Source organism: Heloderma suspectum, chromosome 6 (assembly GCF_057233095.1).
Source record: "Heloderma suspectum isolate Gila_16-S chromosome 6, 16-S_ref, whole genome shotgun sequence".
NCBI classification, from domain to species: domain Eukaryota; kingdom Metazoa; phylum Chordata; class Lepidosauria; order Squamata; family Helodermatidae; genus Heloderma; species Heloderma suspectum.
In genome coordinates, this window is record NC_139463.1 from 128941589 (window position 1) to 128961095 (window position 19507).

Sequence of the window (19507 nt, forward strand, 5' to 3'; positions counted from 1 at the left end):
CAACTCCGGATCCTCTCCGCCGCCCCCCGCCCCAGCGGCTGCTCCTGGGCGCTCGCCACGGGAGCTGCGGCGCTGCAGGACCTTAGTCACCCCTGGGGCCACCATGAAGGTGTGTCCACGCCACCCCCGGACAAGCCCGGGTCATGCCGTGTCGCCCCCGCCCTGCACGCCTGAAACGGCTGCTCCCTCCCACTTGTGGCAACGGGGGTTGACCAGAAGCTGAAACTCTGCTGGTTGCTGCTCAGCCCCACTGAGGCATGACCCGGTCTGGCCAAACCATCCCATGAACAGCGCTCCGCTGCCAGCGGGGCAGGCGCACAGCGAGGAGGAGGAGGAGGAGGAGGAGGAGGGAGGCTGTGCGGGGCTGCCGCCCCTCGGGGGGCCGCGGCTGCCACTCCTGCAGCCTTCTGGCTGGGGGGCAGGGTGTGGGTGGCTTCAGGGGTGCCCCGAGCGCAGAAGGGGGGATCTTGGCAAAATGGGCGGAGAGAAAAGGATGAGGAATGCTGGATCAGCCCCCCGGGGCCCCCCCTTGTCACAGTGGCCAGGCGCAGGCCCTCCAGGAAGCCCGCTGGGGGCCTGAGTACAGGAGCCCCCCATCCTTGTTCTCCCGCAACGCGCTTGGGGAGGCAGACTGGCTCAGCGCTGGAGGTGGTATGTGGCCAGCATGGCCAGTAGTGGCCGCTGACACGCTTGTCCTCCCTGCACTCCACGATGCGAAGGACTGACGCGCCCCGGTGTGTTTCCTCCAGCGAAGGAGACGACGGGAGCGCCGGAGCAGCCCCAGGACTGAGCAGCTTGGGGAGGGCCACAGCTTGTGGCAGAGCCCCGCGTGGCCTACCGAAGGGCCCAGGCCCAGTCACCAGCAGCCTCTCCGGGGAGGACACGGCAGGCATCCCGCTGGAAGCCCCGGGCAGGGGAGAGCCCAGCGGCTGCCCGGCCGCGCGACAGACGATGCTGGGCTGCCAAGGGCCGGCCGGGCCACACGGCAGCTTCCTCCAGGCTACGCTGAGGGAGGCGGAAGATCACAGAGGGAGACTGAAGGGCGAGTGGGAGGCCCCGGGGGCCCGCCCGCAAAGCACGACCTGCAGGTGCTGCAAGGCCCCTGGGAGGAGAGCGGCAGCTCTGGCCCCGAAGGGCACACTGGCGTGGCACGTTCCTATCCCCACTTTCCTCCAGGGAGCCCAGGGCGGCTTACATGCTCCTCCACTCCATTTTATCCTCACAACAACCCTGTGAGGTAGTTTAGCCTGAGATTCAGCGACTGGCCCGCAGTGACCCAGTGAGCTTCCTGGCTGAGGGGGGACTAGAGCCTGAGTCTCCTAGTCCAGCACTCTAACTGCTACACCACACTGCTCTCACACCTAAGGTGGGAGTAACCGCAACTTCCCCCGCCCCACCAGGGAAATGAAATCCCTTTCGGAAAACATTTTCGGTTCTGCCCAAGAAACCGAGGCGGCTCATCACAGCTTGGGGGGATGCGCAGCACGGTGAGCGGAAGCTCCCTCCGCCCGCCCCCACAGCAAAACCCCACGACGGGCCGGGGCGGCGTGGGTGCATGAGCAACAGCATCCCAGCCCCAGAGAGAACGCAGGAGGGCCTTCTTGCAAGGACTGGAAGCACGAGCAGCATCAGCCCGCTCCCAGGGGACCGTGCCCACCAAAACACGCCGCCACGCAGCCAGACCCGCCCCCGCCCGCCCAGGCCTCCCCGCTCTGCTTCAGCTCCCCTCACCTGACTGGGCGGCTTCTTCTCCCCCCGCTGCTGGGCTTGGGGTCCTGCCGAGGCGGCCATCTCAGCCACGCGCTTCTCCATCTGCTCCAGGCGCTCCAGGATGGACATTCGGAACTGGTTATCTGGGGGGGACGGGGGCGGGGAGGAGAAGGGGGTGAGACCCCGCCTGCTCCCCTGCGGAGCGGAGCCGGAGGGGAGGTCAAGGCCGCACAGACGCATGCCAGGCTAATCCCGACTCGGGCTCATTAGCTGGCCTGGCCTGGCCTCATTGCCTCAGGCTGGGCAACAGCTGCTGTAATCCCAAGAAGATGTGGGAGGGCAGCGCAACGTGCGCGCGGGGCCCTGGGCAGACTCGGCACCGGGGAGCCCCAGCTTTTCCTGCCAGTCACCAGCCACCATCCGATCGACTGACTGACTCGCCAGGGTTCAGGGCGAAAACCCGCACAAAGCAGATTGCAACATACACAAAACAATCCAGCCATAAATATTCGACACACAACCCGGTGAAATGGCAAAAGACCGGCGCAGCGGCAGCGAAACCCTTCACTAAATGCAGAGCGGAATAGATACGGCTGCAGAACCCGCCCAAAGGCTGCATCCGCCCCTCCACTCCTCCTCAATCCACGATGCTCCGCTCCCCCCGCCCGCCCCGAAGGTGCCTCGGCCAGCCAGCCACGCCTTTCTGCGAAGCACACACGCGCACGGGGCTCATTCATTGCCCAGGGAGGGCCGGCCACCCCGCCCGCCCACCCACCCAGAGGCGGACACCGGGCAAACAAGAACAGGCATCCAACCACACAAGCAACAGCAACAAGCCGTCTTCAGTCGGGGAAGGCGGCAGCGGCGGCAGGGACTCCCCTTCGCAGGACGGTGGGAGGCCCCCTTTCTCCTCCAGGGACTGCTTCACCCAGACCAAAACTTCAAGCAAGTCCACTCACCCCCATCTGGGATTCATCCGAGGGCCGGACTGGATGTCCTTGTGGTATCCCACGGAAGACAAAAACACACACGATTCCTGACAAGCATGGATGACCTTCCCCTCTACCGCCCAACCCTCCTTTCCTGCTCCTGCTCCATCAGGCACTGTGCCCCACATGTAGCCCTCCAACCAGCCCACCACCTGTTTCTTCTCTGCATAGCATTTCCCCCGTCCAGACCTCAGCACAGGCTCTGCCCTGGGAAACCCCCCGCCCCCCGAGCCCAGGTACCTGCTTTGTCCATCGCCCAGGGAAACCGCGCCTGCAGGCCCAGCACCCAGCACTCTGCCCCACAGCTCCCCGTGGGAATCCAACGCCTCTGCCAGAGACCGTGCAGAAGTCTCAGGTTAGCAGCGCCCGCCCCCGGGCACTCAGGCAAGGGGGGGCAGATCAGGGCACTCCAACCCTTCCTGGTATGCAGTGACAGCTTAGCTGTGTGCCGGTGGGGCTGTCCCCCACTGCCCAGCTGGCCGGAGGCGGCGGGGGGCGGAAGCCGGCTCTTTCTCTGTCCCACCGAGACAAAGTGGGAGCCGGGCGAACCTGGGAGCGGCAGCCACAGCTACGCTGCAGAGTGTGACAGGACTCCAGCCGTCCCCGAAATAGCCACAGATATGGGGAGGAGGGCGCATGGCAATCGCTCAGTGAGAGATCAAGCACTCCCGCTAGCTGGCGCGCACAGAGACACGCGCGCCGGGGTGCGTGGCAGACACCCTCGCCCGTCAACTTTCTGCTTGAAGCCAACGACAGAGGGAGAAGCAGACACCCAGTGCCTGTAGATTCACCCCCACCCCCAGAGAAAAGCGTCTGCTATCGCTCTGCCTCTCTAGCCGTCGCTATTTCTAGGCTGCCTTTAAGGGTGAAACTGCTTTCCTCGTCTCTTCCCCACCACCTTGATCCCCCCCCCACTTCCACTGGGGCTGCCACCAACAAAAGAGGACCTTTGGTGAAGTGGAAAGTGGGGTGCCCAACAAATGTCTCCTTCTGCAATTGCCTCGCAGTGGCCAGGCTCCCCTCCTGCCCAGGGTCAGATCGAGAAGCCCCCCTTCCTTGGAGGGGCATTTTCTGTGGGGGCCCTGGCGGGGGGGCGGGCTCGTCCCTGTTTTGCCGGGGTTGCTTTGGAGCGGGAGAATGGACTGGGTGGCCCTCCTGGGGCCCTTTCAGGTCGAACAGCCTGGAACTTGCGCCCGACTGCCGCGAGGCCGCTGGTTTGCTCTTGGGCCAGGAGAACTGCAGCATCCATGAACAGCGCTGCACTCTTTATCCACGTCAAGACAAAACCCAGGTTGCTTGCTACGGCCGACCTGAGCCGGCTGGCCTCCACTGTGGTTGGCAGTGTTTGCATTCATAGCAAATAAGTAGCAGTCATGAGTGAAAAAAGATGCTGCAAGTCCCCAGTAAACTGCCTTGATGGCTTTTTGTGGGTAAGGCGGTATGCGCACGTTAGTAATGCATGAAAATCAAGAAAAACTGAAATCGTTTCAGGGCAGCAGGGGAGAGTTCCATTTGGAAGAAGGAGCCTGCACACACGTCCGCCCTCAGGGGCTCTGTGCAACAGCCCGCCTTCAGCACAGCGTGGACGGTCCCTCCCTCACAGCCCGCGCAGGCCGGCAGTAGCAGGAGCACGGAAGCCGCTGCCCTCGGCCAGGCCCGGCGGCTCCGACGGCCCCCCAGGGCCTCTCTCCTGGAGAGGGCGGGAGCAGGGCCGAGGGCCTTCTGCTGGGGAACGGCCCACGGCCCTGGCCACAGCAGCAGAGGCTCTCGAAGCCAGCCTTGGGCTCTCCAGCGGGGCTGAGTACAAGTCCCATCATCCCCACCCAGCACAGCAGGGAACGATGGAAGCGCGGTCGTCTGGAGGGCCCCAGGCTGGGGAGGCCTGCTCTCCAAGGCCGCGCAGGCCAGGGCCGCTCTGCCACGCAGGACACAGCACCGCCGGCGTGTGAGGCGGTTTGCTGGGACTGTGAGCAGGGCGGGGGGCGGTCGCTCTCACGTCCTGCTTGTGGGCTTCCTGGGGTACCTGGCTGGCCACAGTGGGAACAGAAAACCGGACGTGGTGGGCAATTGCCCCAACCCAGCGGGGCTCGTCTGATGTCCTTAGGAGGCCCCCTCCCCGAGGTGTCCTCTGGAGGGCAGCCCAGCATTCATAGAATCACAGAATAGTAGGGCTGGAAGGGGCCTGCAAGGCCATCGAGTCCAACCCCCTGCTCAATGCAGGAACGCAAGTCAGAGCATCCCTTGCAGGCGGCTGTCCAGCCTCGTCTTGAGTGCCTCCAGGGTGGGAGAGCCCCCCGCCTCCCTATGCACAAGAGTGCCCCTCTTGCGCTCACAGCAAGACTATTCTTCCTCCCGTCGGGCTCAAGGCGCACTCCCAGTGGCGCACTCCTTGCACAAGCCCCTGCTCGCAAGCGCAGGGCCAGCCACAGCCCTTGCAGGCAGCTTCCCTGTCTCATGGAGATTTCTGGCCACATGCAAAATCACTGTGGATACTAGGGACAAACCTCCCTGCATGACATTTTCAGTCCCTGGGTTGAAAACGGGCAGACAGGTGTCCCTCTGCCCGTCTGCCTGCCTCTCCCTCCCAAGGGCACGAGGAATCAGAGGACCCCGGGTTCTGCAATGATGCGCACGCATCTCTGGGTGGAGTGGTGATGCGTGCGGATTTCAGAGAGGGCGGGGTGGCTCCAGGTTTCACGGATGGAATGCCTTGTGGTGGGGAGGGGAGTTTCCAGAGCAGCTCTTTTGCTCCTCAACATCAGCACAAAAGCCAGGTGCTGCTCTCCCAAACAGTGGAAATGGACCCTCCAAAACACTGTCATGGAGCCCGTTTGGGAGCCTGTCTGGAGGCTATTTCTCTGAATACACAGAGACGAATCACAGTCATGGAGATCGTGGGGAAAGCAGATTAAAACGGGGGCAGAGGGCAGGCGCAAGGATACCTCGGCCCTGGGTCGAATCTATGCTGGAAGCAGCCAGCAGGACTCCTGGGTTTCCCAGGAGAGGGCTCCATTACTGCATCGGAGAGCCAGCCACAACTCCTGGGTTCTCTTCGAGGGGAGCTGCGGGCCCAGAGCCAAGCCTCCTGCCTGTTATTCTTGGCCTGTCCTGCCCCGTCATGGAAACTCCCGACTCCCTCTCACTCCTCCTCCCAGCCATTGCACAGAAACCAGCATGCCAGGAATATCCCCCCGCCCCCCCAGTAAGGTGACACCCTGGAACCAGCCCCAGGCGAGACTTGGAGGGCACTGCACAGTTTTTTCCCAACAGTAACGCCACAAACAATACCCCCGGGTCAGGCCCCGCCATTTCCACCCCCTCCCCACCCCACCCCATCCCCTCCCCAACTCAAACTCCACTGAGAATGGAACGCGGATCTTACTGGGACACAGAACCCTGGGGTTCTCTCCGAGCGGAGATTTAGCCAGAGAGGGGCCGATTCCAGGACTCCTGGGTTCCGTCCCAAAGAGAGAAGTCAGGCACCAAGTCACGGGGCAGCCATCTCCAGGAGGAAACATGGAGAGCGCCTTGGCTCCCCATCCTGTCCCATCCCGTCCGCTGTAACCTTCCCTTCTGGGAAGCTGGCCCACACCCCAGCCTGCTCACCCCACGGCCCCCTGGGCTCCATCCCTGCAGGCCCTGACCTACAAGAACAACAGACCCCACTGATTCCAGGAGGCTTCTGGGCAGGTTTGATCTCCAGCACCTCTCTTTTCAGAAATTCAGTGCTGCCACTGCCCCCTCCCGCCGCTGCAAAGAGCCCACTCACCGTCCAAAGAGAGCCAATCCAGCTGGGTGCTCGGCAGGGCCATGAAGTTCCGGGCCTGGTACTCAAACAGAACCGCCATGGAGACCAAGCGGGAATCGTGGGCCACTTGCAAGGGCACCAGGCCTGCCTCGTGGGCTGCAAGGGGGAAGACAGAAAAGCAAAAGAGGTGGGACCCCCGTGCTGTGACTCTGCCAGACAGCCCCAGGCTGGAGATGCCCCCCACGCTGGGGGGAGGGGGCCCTGGGTCTCCCCCAGCCTCGCTCCAGGTCCTGTACCTGGGCAGTAGCAGCGCAGCACCCCAGACTGGATGAGCGAAGCGGGGACGGAGATCTGGTCAAACAGGCAGCGGTACGGCTGGGTCTCGTCCACCCAGGGGCCAGTGATCAGCACCTTGACCCCGCCCTGTTCCCCCAGGGAGGAGAGAGAGAGAGAGAGAGAGAGAGAGAGAGAGAGGAGGGGCAGATGGGTCCGCAGAAGGAGGCGCCCTCGTCCGTCCTGCCACAGCATGCGGGGCCAATCGCCCCATCAGCACCCCCCGTCCCCCGAGCGTAGCCTGAGGGCCCTGGCCCCTCCCAGACAGTGCAGGGATTCTGGGCACCAGATCCCCCGGCCCTCCGCCCCAACCCGAGGGGCTTCACTGCCCATCCAGAGGACCAGGGGCCCAGCCTCCAGCTTGCCTCCTCTGCACACCCACCTCGGGGTAGGACCATTCGGGTGAGAAGTCCGTGATCGGCACCAGCGCCTGTGGTGAGCCCCTGGGGGCGCCGCTGGCGGCATAGCAGGGCTCCCCCCGCGACTCTGGCAGGGCCGGCCCAGGGCTTTCTGAGCCGGCGCTGGCACACTCGGCGCTGTGCACGCTGCCGCTCCCCGCCTCCTCAGTCATGAGCTCGCCGATGAGATCAGGGAAGTGGCCGTCAAACGGGAGGCCGAAAGAGTCGCCTGCCCCCGCCGCCGTCTGGATCACGGAGTACAGCTCCTCCTGGAGCTCGGTTGCCGAAATCTCTGCTGCCCCTCCGGCCAGCCCCCCTGCCTGGCCGGGAGCCCCCTCCGCCCGCGAGCCCCCTCCCCCCACAGTCTCCATGGGCGCCTCGGGAGGGTCCTCGGCCTCCGTCCCAGCAGCGGAGGGTGGCGAGGGCGGCCCCAGCGCCTGCCCAACCCCATCGTCCTGGATGAAGAAGCGGTTGGTCGGCACGTACAGAGAGTAGGCGGGGGGCACGGCGCTCTCCGGAGGCTCGGGCTTGGCCTGCGGCACTGGCCCACCGCCATAGGTCTGGCCCTGCTTGGGGCTGTTCAGGAAGCAGTCCGGGTCAAAGGCCGCCGAACCCGCCTCGCTGGTCTCCATGGTGGACTCGAGGTTCTGAGACAGGACCAGGCCCGGCCCCGGCAGAAGGGCCAGGCCCAGGGGAGTGGCAGGCGCCCCCCCACCGTCCCCAGACACCAGGTGCTGGCTGGGAGTCAGCGCCAGCGGCTTTTCGGCGCTGCTCAGCCCAGTCATGACCAAGATCGTGCTCCCAGGAAGGCCCACCGAGAGGGTGACCACAGGCAGCTCCTGCTTGGGGAAACCGCTGGGCTGGGCCGGGCCGGGCGAGGGCTGCGTGGAGTCGGGGACGGCGTCGCCCACGCTGGGGGAGGCCACCTGGGCTGCCTTCAGGCCCTTGCCGTCAGAGCCGGAAGTCTTGGCTGGCTCTGGCTCGGCTTTCGCCTCGGGGCTGCCAGAGATGTTCTGGACCTCTGTCAAGGCAGGGTAGGGGCAAGGACGGACTTCCACCTTTGGGGAGATGATCCGGTGCTTGGTGCTGCTGCATTTGTGCGGGATGTGGCCAGGACTCCCTGTGGCGGGGGGAACAGAAGGGTGGGAGAAAGGAAAGTGAGCAGAGCGCCCTGGAAAGAGGCCCTGCCACAGCCATGGCAAGGGAGAGGCAGAGGCCTCTCCTGAAGCCCCATCTCCCCCACACACCGCCCGGCGCGTGAGCCACTCGCTGGATGCCTGAAGCCATCCGATGTGCCTGCTGCCCAGCAGGATCCCAGGGAGAGGCGGCGCGGCTCCTTATCCCAGCACAGGGCAGCTCTGCGGTGTCTCCGCTGGCAGGCAGCTGTCGCCCCCTGGGGACTCGGGCTGGTGGGTGGGCTCCTTCCCAGACCTACCTGGAGATGCTGCTGGGGGCCGGGCTGGGGGCCTGCTGCCTGCAAAGCAGCCCTGCTCCCACCGAGCCCAGGTGCCACTGGGGACCCAGCTTGAGCTCGCGGGAGGCCATTGAGGGAGTTACACCCCTGTGTGTCACTCAAGAGTATCCAGCCCCACCGGAGTGGCCGGAGGCCTCCGAGAGAACAGAGAGGGGGCAATGCCGGGAATGCAGCCGCAGCAGGAGGTGGAGGGCGCCTGGGGGCTCTGGCGGAGAGGCCCCGGCGGGAGGCGTGGAGGAGGCAGAGCCAAGACAGCACAGAGGGAGGCTTAAAGTGGGGGGGGGCTTCCATTCAGTGCCAGCCGTTCAGAACCACCCTACTTCGGCCCACAGCCTCCACCACCCCTCTCTGCCTTCCCAGGCTGATGGGAGCTGTGGGCCAAAACATCTGGAGGGCCACAAGTTGCCCAGCCCTGGCTTAACGGCTGCTGCTGACTGGTGGGCAGTGATGCGGCTTTGAAGCTTTGCCTCCTATCCTTATGAAAAGACACCTTGTGAGTCTGGCCAGGCTCAGGTTGGGCCAAACACGGGAGTGAAGGAATGAATGCGACTGAGCACAAGGGACGAGATCAGAGTCGAAAGAAAAAGGGAAAGCCTTTGGCACCTCCCGCCACCCCAGGCACTGCTAACAGAGCATCTAGCAGCTGCGGAGGGGCGGCCTGCCCTGCAGCACAAGGCGAGAGAACGGCCCCGTGAGCGACAGTGCCTTTCCCGGGAAGTGTTGCTGCAGCGCCGCTGCAATGCCGCATTCCACCACTGGAGGGCAGCCAGCCCTCCCGTCCCCCAGCCCCATGCTGCCTTTGCCGAGCGGGGCCCTCCAGGCGTGCGGGAGGTGGAGGCCAAGACCTCTGGAGGGCCGGCGAAGGGGCTGCTCCGGCAGAAGCGTGGCTGCACGTGGCTCGCGCCTGTGCCTGCGCGAGGGTTGCCGGCCACAGTCAGTGTTATCGAACCAAGGGACTGGACTGATCGGCTCTGGCACCCTTGCACAGCTCTCGTTTCTTCCATGGGGTGCGTGGGGGAACGGCCTGCCGGGTCACAATGAGAAATCAGGCACCATCTCTTGACCGCAGAGGGGTTTGCCCAGCAAAAGGTCAAACACTAAAGCCTTTGCTACATTTTGCTCCAGTTAATGGACGAGGACTAACATCTTTTTCATCTACTTTAAGGGTTGTTAAATCAGGCAACATTTCCCACAGCATTTAAAAAAATATATTTTTAATCTAAACATGTGAGAAAAATTGCGAACGACAGAGACCATCTTAAAAGAGACCCTTCCCCACCCACACGGCAAGGAGTGAAGCCTCTTGACAACACAAGGAGAGCCCTGATGTGGGATCAGACCAAGGGCCCGTCTTTTCCAGCAGTCTGTCCAGCTGCCCACAGGAGACCCACAAGCAGGACACGAGTGCGGCAGCACCCTCCCGCCCATGTTCCCCAGCCCCTCGTGTACAGAGGCTCGCTGCCTCTGGTCCTGGAGCCATCAGGACTAGTAGCCACTGGCAGCCTCCTCCTCCGGGAATTTGTCTAACCCCCTTTTAAGGCCATCCACGCTGGCGGCCATCACTGCATCTCGTGGCAGCGAACTCCATAGCTCAACCTTGCGCTGTGTGAAGGAGTCCCGCATTTTATCTCCCACCAATCAGCTTCATGGGATGACCCCGTTGGGTTCGAGTATCATGGGAGAGGGAGAAAAAAGTTTATCCACTTTCTTCACACCAGGTATTATTTTGTACACCTTTTGTCTCCCCTTATCCTTCTGAGATGGTGCCTTATTATTATTACTACTACTACTACTACTACTACACATGTACCACTTAAAAACAATGAACATATACTGCAACATATTTGTTTTAGTCATATGCAAATTTATGCTGATTTAATAAACTTATTTATCAATTAAAGTAATTTGATTCATCACCCTGAGATTTTTTCCCCCGACCAACCGTCCTGCTCAGTTCGCACCAGTGTGCAGCAAAGCACCCAAGGTTGGCGCTTCTCTGCTGGCTAGGCTGCTGACTCATCTGCCAGCCCCCCCCCCCGCAGAATTACCACCACCCCTCCCCCCAAGTCCAGCTGAAACCCTCAGAGTAGCTGGGGGGGGGATTTTCCTAGCAAAAATATATTGTTCCCTGTGGTGATGCAAAGTATTTTGGGGTGCCTTGATATCCAAGGGGCCATTAAAGCCCGTTAGCTTTACAAAAGACCTGCTCCTAGCAGATGAAGACAAGGATCAACACAGCTGCCTGCAATTTTGGCCCTTCCTGGGGCGGTGTGAAGGTGCCGCCTGCACTTCAAAATGTATCACTACTCCACTGCTTAACAGAGGCAAGTGGGGTCCCAGCCAAGGCCCAGCACACACACAACGGGTTGGCTCCAACTGAAGTCCCATTGATTTCATTGGGCCTCCTCGAAGTAAGACTACATCTGGATCCAACCCAAAATGTCTGATATTTCAATACAATTTGATCTGCCACGGTGTCCGCAGAATTCAGGACAGATTTTAGGTCACTCCTAAGAGCTGGTTCTGATCACAGCCAGACATGCAAGGGAAGGCAGCTCTGAAGCCCTCTGAATACGGCTGCTTGTGTGAAGTCCACGACCCGATTGCCATGGCCAAGCTCACAGCCAGCATCAGAAGGGAGAGGACAAAGCGCCTGCTCTTGGCGATCAGGGGGTCCCGCCAAGACAGATTTACACCAGGCAGGATACAGGCTTACCAGAAAATGTCTGGGGCTTCTCCCATTTATTATTGGTGCAAATGCAAACAACTATTTGTGTGTGTGTGTGTGTGTCAGAGAGAGACAGAGAGAAGCCTTTATGATGCAGTCGTGTGATAATCTGGATTCACTCTCATTTGAGTAAAACTTTATTAACTATAATTTTTAAAAGCAGGGGACAGGGGAAATTCGGTCTTTATTTTCTGTGTTTGTGTGTGGGTGTGTATATGAACACACACACACGCACGCACACACACACAGAATTGGCAGTAACTCAGTGTTCTTTTTATGCCATCAGAAGTCATAGAATAACATACATCAAATAATGTTATTAGATTTTTTAAAATCTCACTTAGGGAGTAATCCTATGACCACTAGGCATTGTCTAGAGGGCCATAGGATATGCTCTTTTCCGGGAGCCCACACTTCGAGGTTGGCTCCCGGAAAACCGACCTCCTCCAATGTCTGCGCTGCCTCCGAGGCAGCGCAAAGAAGCCCTATCCTCCGTGCTCGGAAGAGGAGCGTGGAGTGACCGAAAGGGGCGGGGCGGGGGCGTTCTGGGGTGGGAAGAACGGAGCTGCGTGCACAGCACATCCAGCGCGTCATACAGCAGCCTCCTCTCTCAGTCCGCCCCCCTGCGGCTAGACAGCCAAAAACAGCTGTCTAGAGGAAAATAGCAGGGCAGGAGAGGCGCAGAGGGACCGATCCCCCCCACCCCCATGCCTCTCCTGCCTTGCATTGGATAGGCAGTCACCAACAATTTCCAGGCATTTCCTTGACTATTGTCATTGCCTGCTACCACTGGTTATTTTAATAATTTATGGTACTTTATCATTTTTAACTTGTAATTTATCTCAATTGAAAAGCGGTGCAGAAATCTTCTGAAATGTATAAATGAATAATGACAGCTCAGCTTAGGATTCATAGAGTATTTTTCCTAATTGCTCAAAGCACTGTGTGCTCTCCTCTACAAGCAAAATTATCTGACAGCAAGAACTGAGGGCCAGTGTGGCACAGCGGTAAGAGTGGTGGGCTGGGACTCGGGAGACCGCGGCGCTAGTCCCCACTCAGCCATGGTGCTCCCTGGGTGACTGCGGGGCAGTCACTGGCTCTCAGCCCCGCCTGCCTCACAGGATAGGATAGTTATGAAGATAAAATGGAGAAGATCTTGAACGCTCTCCCACACCGGAGGCGTTCAAGACGAGGCCGGACAGCCACCTGTCGGGGATGCTCTGACTTGGATTCCTGCACTGAGCAGGGGGTTGGACTCGGTGGCCTTGTAGGCCCCTTCCAACCCCACTATTCCATGATTCTAAGAGGAGGACCATGTAACCCTCCTTGGGCTCCTTGCAAGAGGGGAAAAAGGCGGGATATAGACATAATAAGAAGGAAGGAAGGAAGGAAGGAAGGAAGGAAGGAGCTGACCAGACGTTATACCACTGATCGGACAGGCATGCATTCAGACTAAGGGAGCTGGAGACCAGGACTCCGAGGTTCCCTGGTGAGGGAGGAGGGATGGAGCTACCTTGGAAAGTGGGGGGGGGGGAGCGAGGACTGACCCAGGCCGCTGCTGCAGAGGCAGGCGTGAGTCCGGGGCGAGGGCTTCGCCTGGTGGCTCTCCAAGATCTGCTGCACCAGCTGTTCGACGGAGAACTCCGCAGTGCCGCTCCCACTGCTGCACGTCCACTTTATCCCATGAACTGTAGGGCAGAGAGGAGAGCTGGCATGGCCACGCTGCAAACGCACGCCGCTCCCAAGCCTGGGCACACGCCCCCACCCCCCGCCAAGACCCGGGCACGCCGAGGAGCGACCTGCAAAGGGGAAACTCTCCTTGCCTCCACAAAACAAGAGTTCCAGGGTTCTTTGGGAGATGCCTTCCCTGCTAAGTCAGCCTGAAGCTGGATTAAGAACGACAGGAAGATGTGCCCAGGAGAAAGACGGAGGGGGATTCGGGGCAAGGGAAGCCTGCCGTCTCTCAAACACGGCCAGACTGCTACTACAGCAGATCCACAGCGGGCTGAGAGGATCTCTCCCGCCCAGGCCTTTTCTCCAGCATCCCCCAGTCGGATCCCCCTGGAAACTCACGACCAGGGCGCGATGCCTCCCTCCACACAGGCTTTGGTCACCAGCATCTACTGATGTGGATGCTTCTGCCGGCTTCCCTGGCTACCAGCTCTGGCCAGGCCTCGCGTCCATGAATCCGGCGCATGACTCTGATCATGCATGCACCCCACGAACTTTCCCAGCCCCCTCAGAAGGCCATTTATGCTAGTGGTCCTCCAAACACCCTGTGGCGATGAGTTCCACCCGTCACTTCCACAGGAGAGGGTATCTCCCTCCTGCTCCCCATGGCACAGCTGTCTCCTGCAGGTCCTGCCTCCTGAATCTGCCCCTTCAAGGCACCCCCGTTCCATGGCACCCCTCCTGTACCCCAGGCCCCCACAACCCCAGGAGGAGCCCCCACAGCCCCTCACCCCCACCCCTGCTGCTCCGTACACATTGGCTTCAACTGGCCGGCCAGCTCTTCCTTCGACCACTTCAGCCACTCCTTGCGGTCACTGTTGATGGAGCACAGGACGGGGCCGCAGACCTTCCCGCAGTCCTCGATGGCTGGGACGTTCAAGTAGTGAACCAGGACGATATCTGGATTCTGGGGAGAAGGAGGACAGGGTGGAGGCTGGGCTGGGGAAGAGGAACAGGGAAGGTCCTCTTGTGGCCAGAACTCCATTTCTGAACAGAGAGGTGCCGGGCTGAAGCCCCTGGAGCTTGCTCCCTGCCCCCCACCCCCGCTATCCCTGTTGTGTAGGCCCCGATGACAATGTCTTGCCGTGGCAGCACGGGGCAGGGGAGACACTCTGCCGACAGCCACCTGCACCTCTTCTTACTTCCTCTTTATTAGTTCACATGGCCCAGGACCAAGTCCTGTCTTTCAGTCAAAGTGACAGGAGCTCAGCCCTGTCGATTCCCAGTTGCGACAATGGGGTTATTGCAAGGGGCCTGTGAATCAGTGCCATGTAAGATGGGGGCCGTGGAGCCTGGCTTAGCAGTAATACATATGAAAAAGTTGTTGGGATTGCAGTCGATCACAAGCTAAACATGAGCCAGCAGTGTGATGCCGCTGCAAAAAAGGCTAATGCAATTTTTGGCCGCATTAATCGAACTACAGTTTCAAGCCACAAGGAGTGACATTTCCACTTTATTCTGCATTAATCAGATCTCATCAGGAGGACTGTGTCCATCTGGGAGTGTTTAGCTCCGAAAACAGGCGAGTAAGGGGAGACGTGACAGAGCTGCACAATTATGCACGGTGGGGAGGAAGTGGATAGGAGACATTTTTCTCCCTTTCTCATGAGACTCGAACCCAGTGGGGTCACCCCATGAAACTGATTGGTCGGAGATTCAGGACAGATCAAAGGAAGGACTTCTTCTCAGAGGGCAGAGTTAAATTATGGAATTCACTTCCACAGATGTGGTGATGCCACCAATCTGGACGGCTTTAAAAGGGGCTTAGCCAAATTCACAGGGAGTGAGGCTATCCAGGGCTACCTGTCCTGGTGGAGTGCCAGAGGCAGGATGCCTGTGTACACAAGTTGCTGGGGAAGGCGGGCGGGCGCAGTTGCACCCCTGTCCTGCTTGCGGGTTTCCCACAGGCAGCTGGCTGGCCACAGCATGAACAGAACGCTGGGCCACGTGGACCTGGGTCTGATCCCGCAACAGGGCTCTCCTTGTGGCCGTGCGGCCAGTGCTGCTGCTAGGATTTCACCTGTTTCGCTGCCTCTGGGGCGTGGCACCTGTCCTCTGCCCTCTTCCCCGAGGAGGGCAGCGGGAGACACGCCTCCCTGCAGACGCTCAGCGGGGCTGCCCCCTCCAAGTCCGAGGGACGTACCTGCAGCAGCCAATAGCAGCGCCGGTGGAATGTGGGGACAATGGACGAGTGGACGTAGCAGCCGTAGAGACACTGCGGGGAGAGAGGGACATGGCTGGGGCCGTGTGGTGGGCCCCCGGCCCCCCACAGCAAACCGCAGTGCCCAGGCTGGGCCCAGGCTGCCCTCCCATAGCCGGCTGGCCCGTCGCCCATCCCCCGGGGCTGCCTCGCTGCCGTGAAGCGCCAGCCGCACCCCGCCAAGGGCTCGGTCCTTTTCCCCTGAGGCTGCTGCATGCTGCCCTCCTGACCACAGAGCAGGCTCCAGGCTTTCAGGAGCCCCGGAGCCCCCTCCCCGAGTAACCTCACGCCTGCCCCAGGGCTGCTGCGGCTCGCCTCCTCGCCCTGTTCCTCAGGGCCCAGTCCACCCCACGGGAGAGGGCCGGGCCAGCGGAAGCAGCTGCTCCTTCCCGCCGCTCCTCCTTGGAGAGGGCAGGGGCCTGGGACAAGGCCCGGCGCCGGCCCCGCCGACCTGCCTTCCAGCAGAGTCTCGGCCCCCGCCCTCTTCCTCCTGGCCCTCTCCCACACCCCTACCTCTACGCCTTTCACTTTCAGCTTCATGTGGTCCTCCCGGGTGGTCTTGCCGTCCTTCCGCTTCTTCCAGCAATAGCCGTCCTTCCGGTACTTCACCTTCTTGCGGTTGTACAGAACGATAGAGCCGTTTTGGGGTCTGCCCGGAGCCACGCGCAGGGAGCCAAAGGAGGAGGCACAGTGAGTGCATAGGATCCAGACACAAGAACTCCCGGGTGCACCAGAGCAGGCCCCGCAACCCGGCAGCCAGCTCTGGGGCAGCTGCACCCTGTGGCGTTCTGCGTGAGTTGGGGGCAACCCAGGAAAGGCCTCTTGGGAAAAGGAGGGGAGGGGGGCACCTGCATGGGCCAAGATAGTCCTGCACAGCTGGGAACGCTCCCTGACACAGCTGCCTCGGGGGCCATTCCCCGTCAGATGACGCGGTGGCTACTGCCCCTGTCACAGCCGCCACATCCCCTTCTGAGGTGTGCATCACGTCCAGGGTCACAGAGACACAGAGTGTGGAGAAACAGGGTGTAGAGGGCCCCAAGTTGGTTTCCTAGCAGGGGCCAGCCTCTTCCCTTCTCACTAGGGACAGGGTTCCAGGAGAGACAGGCCTACTGGGCAGTCCAAGGAACCTGTAGGCATTTGCCCAGGCCCTGTGATTGGCCTCGGAGACCTTGCTATGCTTTCTGGGTGGGTACAGGGCCTTTTTGGAGGTGGCACCACACCTGTCAAGTGCGCTTCCTGGGGAGAGCCACCACGATCTCTGTCTTCCCTCGTTTAGACAGCCACTGAAAACTCACTTGCTTGTCCTGGATTTTTAGGAAACGCCTACTCTTGCTTTATTGGATGGAATTGCTGGGAAGGCTGTTGAGAAATCAGCAGATTAGCAAACTCGCTCAAAGCGGGCTACATGAAACAACGATCCGGTGGAACCACAGTTGGCTACAGAATCGGACTCAAAGAGTGCTTATCAATGGGACCTTCTCAAACAGGGGAGAGGTTATGAGCGGGGAACCGTGGGGCTCAGTCCTGGGCCCAGTGCTCTTCAACACTGTTATTAAGGACTTGGAGGAGGAGGTGCAGGGAATGCTGATCAAATTTCCACACGACGCAAAAATGGGCGGGATGGCTAATACCCTGGAAGACAGAAACGGAATCCGAAGGGATCTTGATATACTGGAGCGCTGGGCAGAAAACAACAGAACGACATTTAATAGGGATACATGCCAAGTTCTGCACCTAGGAAAAATAAACCAAATGCACAGTGACAAGATGGGTGATACTTGGCTCAACAAGACTACAAGCAAGAAGGATCTTGGAATTGTGGTAGATCACAAGCTGAATATGAGCCAACAATGTGATGTGGCCGCAAAAAAGGCCAATGCTATTTTGGGCTGCATTAATAGAAGCATAGCTTCCAAATCCTGGGAAGTACTAGTTCCCCTCTACTCAGTACTGGTTAGGCCTCAGCTGGAGTACTGTGTCCAGTTCTGGGCGCCACACTCTAAGAAGGATGCAGACAAGTTGGAGAGGGTTCAGAGGAGGGCAACGAGGATGATCAGGGGACTGGGAATAAAGCCCTATGAAGAGAGACTGAAAGAACTGGGCATGTTTAGCCTTGAGAAGAGAAGACAGAGGGGAGACAGGATAGCGCTCTTCAGGGACTTGAAAGGTTTTCCCAGAGAGGATGGCCAGCATCTCTTCTCCATCACCCCAGAGTGAATGACACGGAATCATGGGATCAAGTGACAGGAAGCCAGATTCCGGCTGAACATCAGGAAAAATATCCCGACTGTCAGAACAATAGGACAATGGAACCCATTACCTACGGAGGTGGTGGGCTCTCCCGTGCTGGAGGCCTTCAAGATGAGGCTGGACAGCCATTTGTCAGGGATGCCCTGACTTGGATTCCTGCATTGAGCAGGGGGCTGGACTCAACAGTCTTTCAGGCCCCTTCCAACCCTAATATTCTTTGATTCTATGAAATCGTTACACCACCCCTCCCAAAACGATATAGAATGTCTTACTGTGGAACGCCAAGGGATGAATAACAGAAAAGCTTAACGATAAATAATTAGCAGCACAGAAATACAGAACAGTAAAAAGTAATCGCTGTATTAAAGGGAAGCAAATTCAGAATGAATTCTGGGTAACTGGCATCAAGAAACAATTGTCAGGATGACCTGGATGGTCTACAAAGGGAAAATGCTGAGTTGAAGACCTTGGGCCAAAGAGTTATTTGAGTCCTGAAGAGGTGTGTGGTTCCAGGTCAAAAGTCTACGGAAACAAAGCCTTGTGAGGAGAGACTGAAGGAACTGGGCATGTTTAGCCTTGAGAAGACTGAAGGGAGACAGGATAGCGCTCTTCAAGGACTTGAAAGGTTGTCACAGAGAGGAAGGCCAGGGTCTCTTCTCAATCAGCCCCAAGTGCAGGACACGGAATAATGGGCTCAAGTGACAGGAAGCCAGATTCCGGCTGAACATCAGGAAAAACCTCCTGACTGTCAGAGCAATCTGACAATGGAACCCATTCCCTCGGGAGGCGGTGGGCTCTCCCACACTGGAGGCCTTCAAGACGAGGCTGGACAGCCACCTGTCAGGATGCTCTGACTTGGGTTCCTGCACTGAGCAGGGGGCTGGACTTGATGGCCTTGTAGGCCCCTTCCAACCCTACTGTTCTATGATTCTATGAAAGCTCTTGCTTATCAATTAATGAGCAAAAAACATTGTGTGAGGTATACACATCAAAAAGCTCGGTACACAGCCAGAAAAAAATATTGACTTAGGTTTAATTAACATATGTTGAATGAATCTTCTCACAAGTATGACTGAGGATTGACCTTATCTAGCCTGAGAGATGTACGTTTGAGCCCTTTTGGTATGTTTTAAGGAATGTTTGGAATCAATGACATAATGAAGTCTATGAGATCCAATTTATGTTTCCAGAAACATTTAACCAGTGCATTGAGCAGGGGGTTGGACTCAATGGCCTTGTAGGCCCCTTCCAACCCTACTATTCTATGATTCTATAACTCTGCTGCTGCTATGGCTGTTCCAATAAAGCAAAATTAGCCATTTCCTAAAAACTTTTGTCCCTTAGGTTGTATCTCTTTTCATTTTTTAATGTTTTAAAGTAAGCTGCTTTTGGGCGTCCTTGTTATAGGACAGTGGTGTAAAAACTGGCTGAATAAAACAAACTTGGGGACCAGAAGACAAACCAAGGGTACAATCCTGTGCATGTTTAGACAGAAGAAAGGCCTCCAACCCCCAGCATTTCCCAGCCAGCTGTGCCATAGGACTTCTTTGTGTCTCAACAAGCATAGGATCGTGCTTTATGACTTTTCAAGGGGAAATGGAGGGCAAAGGCGGCGAGGGTCATGCCATGGTCACTAAATGTCCTTGAAGCAGAGCAAAGCGCCTTTCCCTGCTGCCCTCCAGATGTGTTGAACGGCCACAGCCGTGCGGGCTGCCAAGGGAGGGAGTTGCAGTTCAACACATGGGGCGTCAAGGCAATTTTGAAAAGCAAAGCGAGAGCACTCTCTGGCATCAGCCCACCAAATTGTATATAAAATATATCTGGTAGGTGTTGCAAGTTACCTTCCTCCCTCAAAGATTTCCAAACATGATACAGGACTTCTCTGGGCCGAGATGCCCTGCCCCATGGAGAGCTCCCCACAACACCCCCAGCGCTAGACGGAGGCA

At 59.0% G+C, this 19507-nt stretch overlaps 1 protein-coding gene across 2 annotated transcripts in view; it reads right to left on the reverse strand.

Annotated features, from left to right (window-relative positions):
* The window catches only part of CAMTA2 (calmodulin binding transcription activator 2), a 38220-nt gene that overhangs the window by 13381 nt on the left and 5332 nt on the right, over nt 1-19507 (reverse strand). For both annotated transcript variants that reach the window (XM_084806848.1, XM_084806847.1), the window contains 8 exons: nt 15825-15960; nt 15255-15326; nt 13865-14018; nt 12928-13068; nt 7163-8298; nt 6744-6870; nt 6469-6603; nt 1732-1853 (listed from right to left, as the gene is read on the reverse strand). In XM_084806848.1, the coding sequence (XP_084662974.1) occupies nt 1732-1853; nt 6469-6603; nt 6744-6870; nt 7163-8298; nt 12928-13068; nt 13865-14018; nt 15255-15326; nt 15825-15960 (2023 nt within the window). The remainder of the gene's footprint in view (nt 1-1731; nt 1854-6468; nt 6604-6743; nt 6871-7162; nt 8299-12927; nt 13069-13864; nt 14019-15254; nt 15327-15824; nt 15961-19507) is intronic.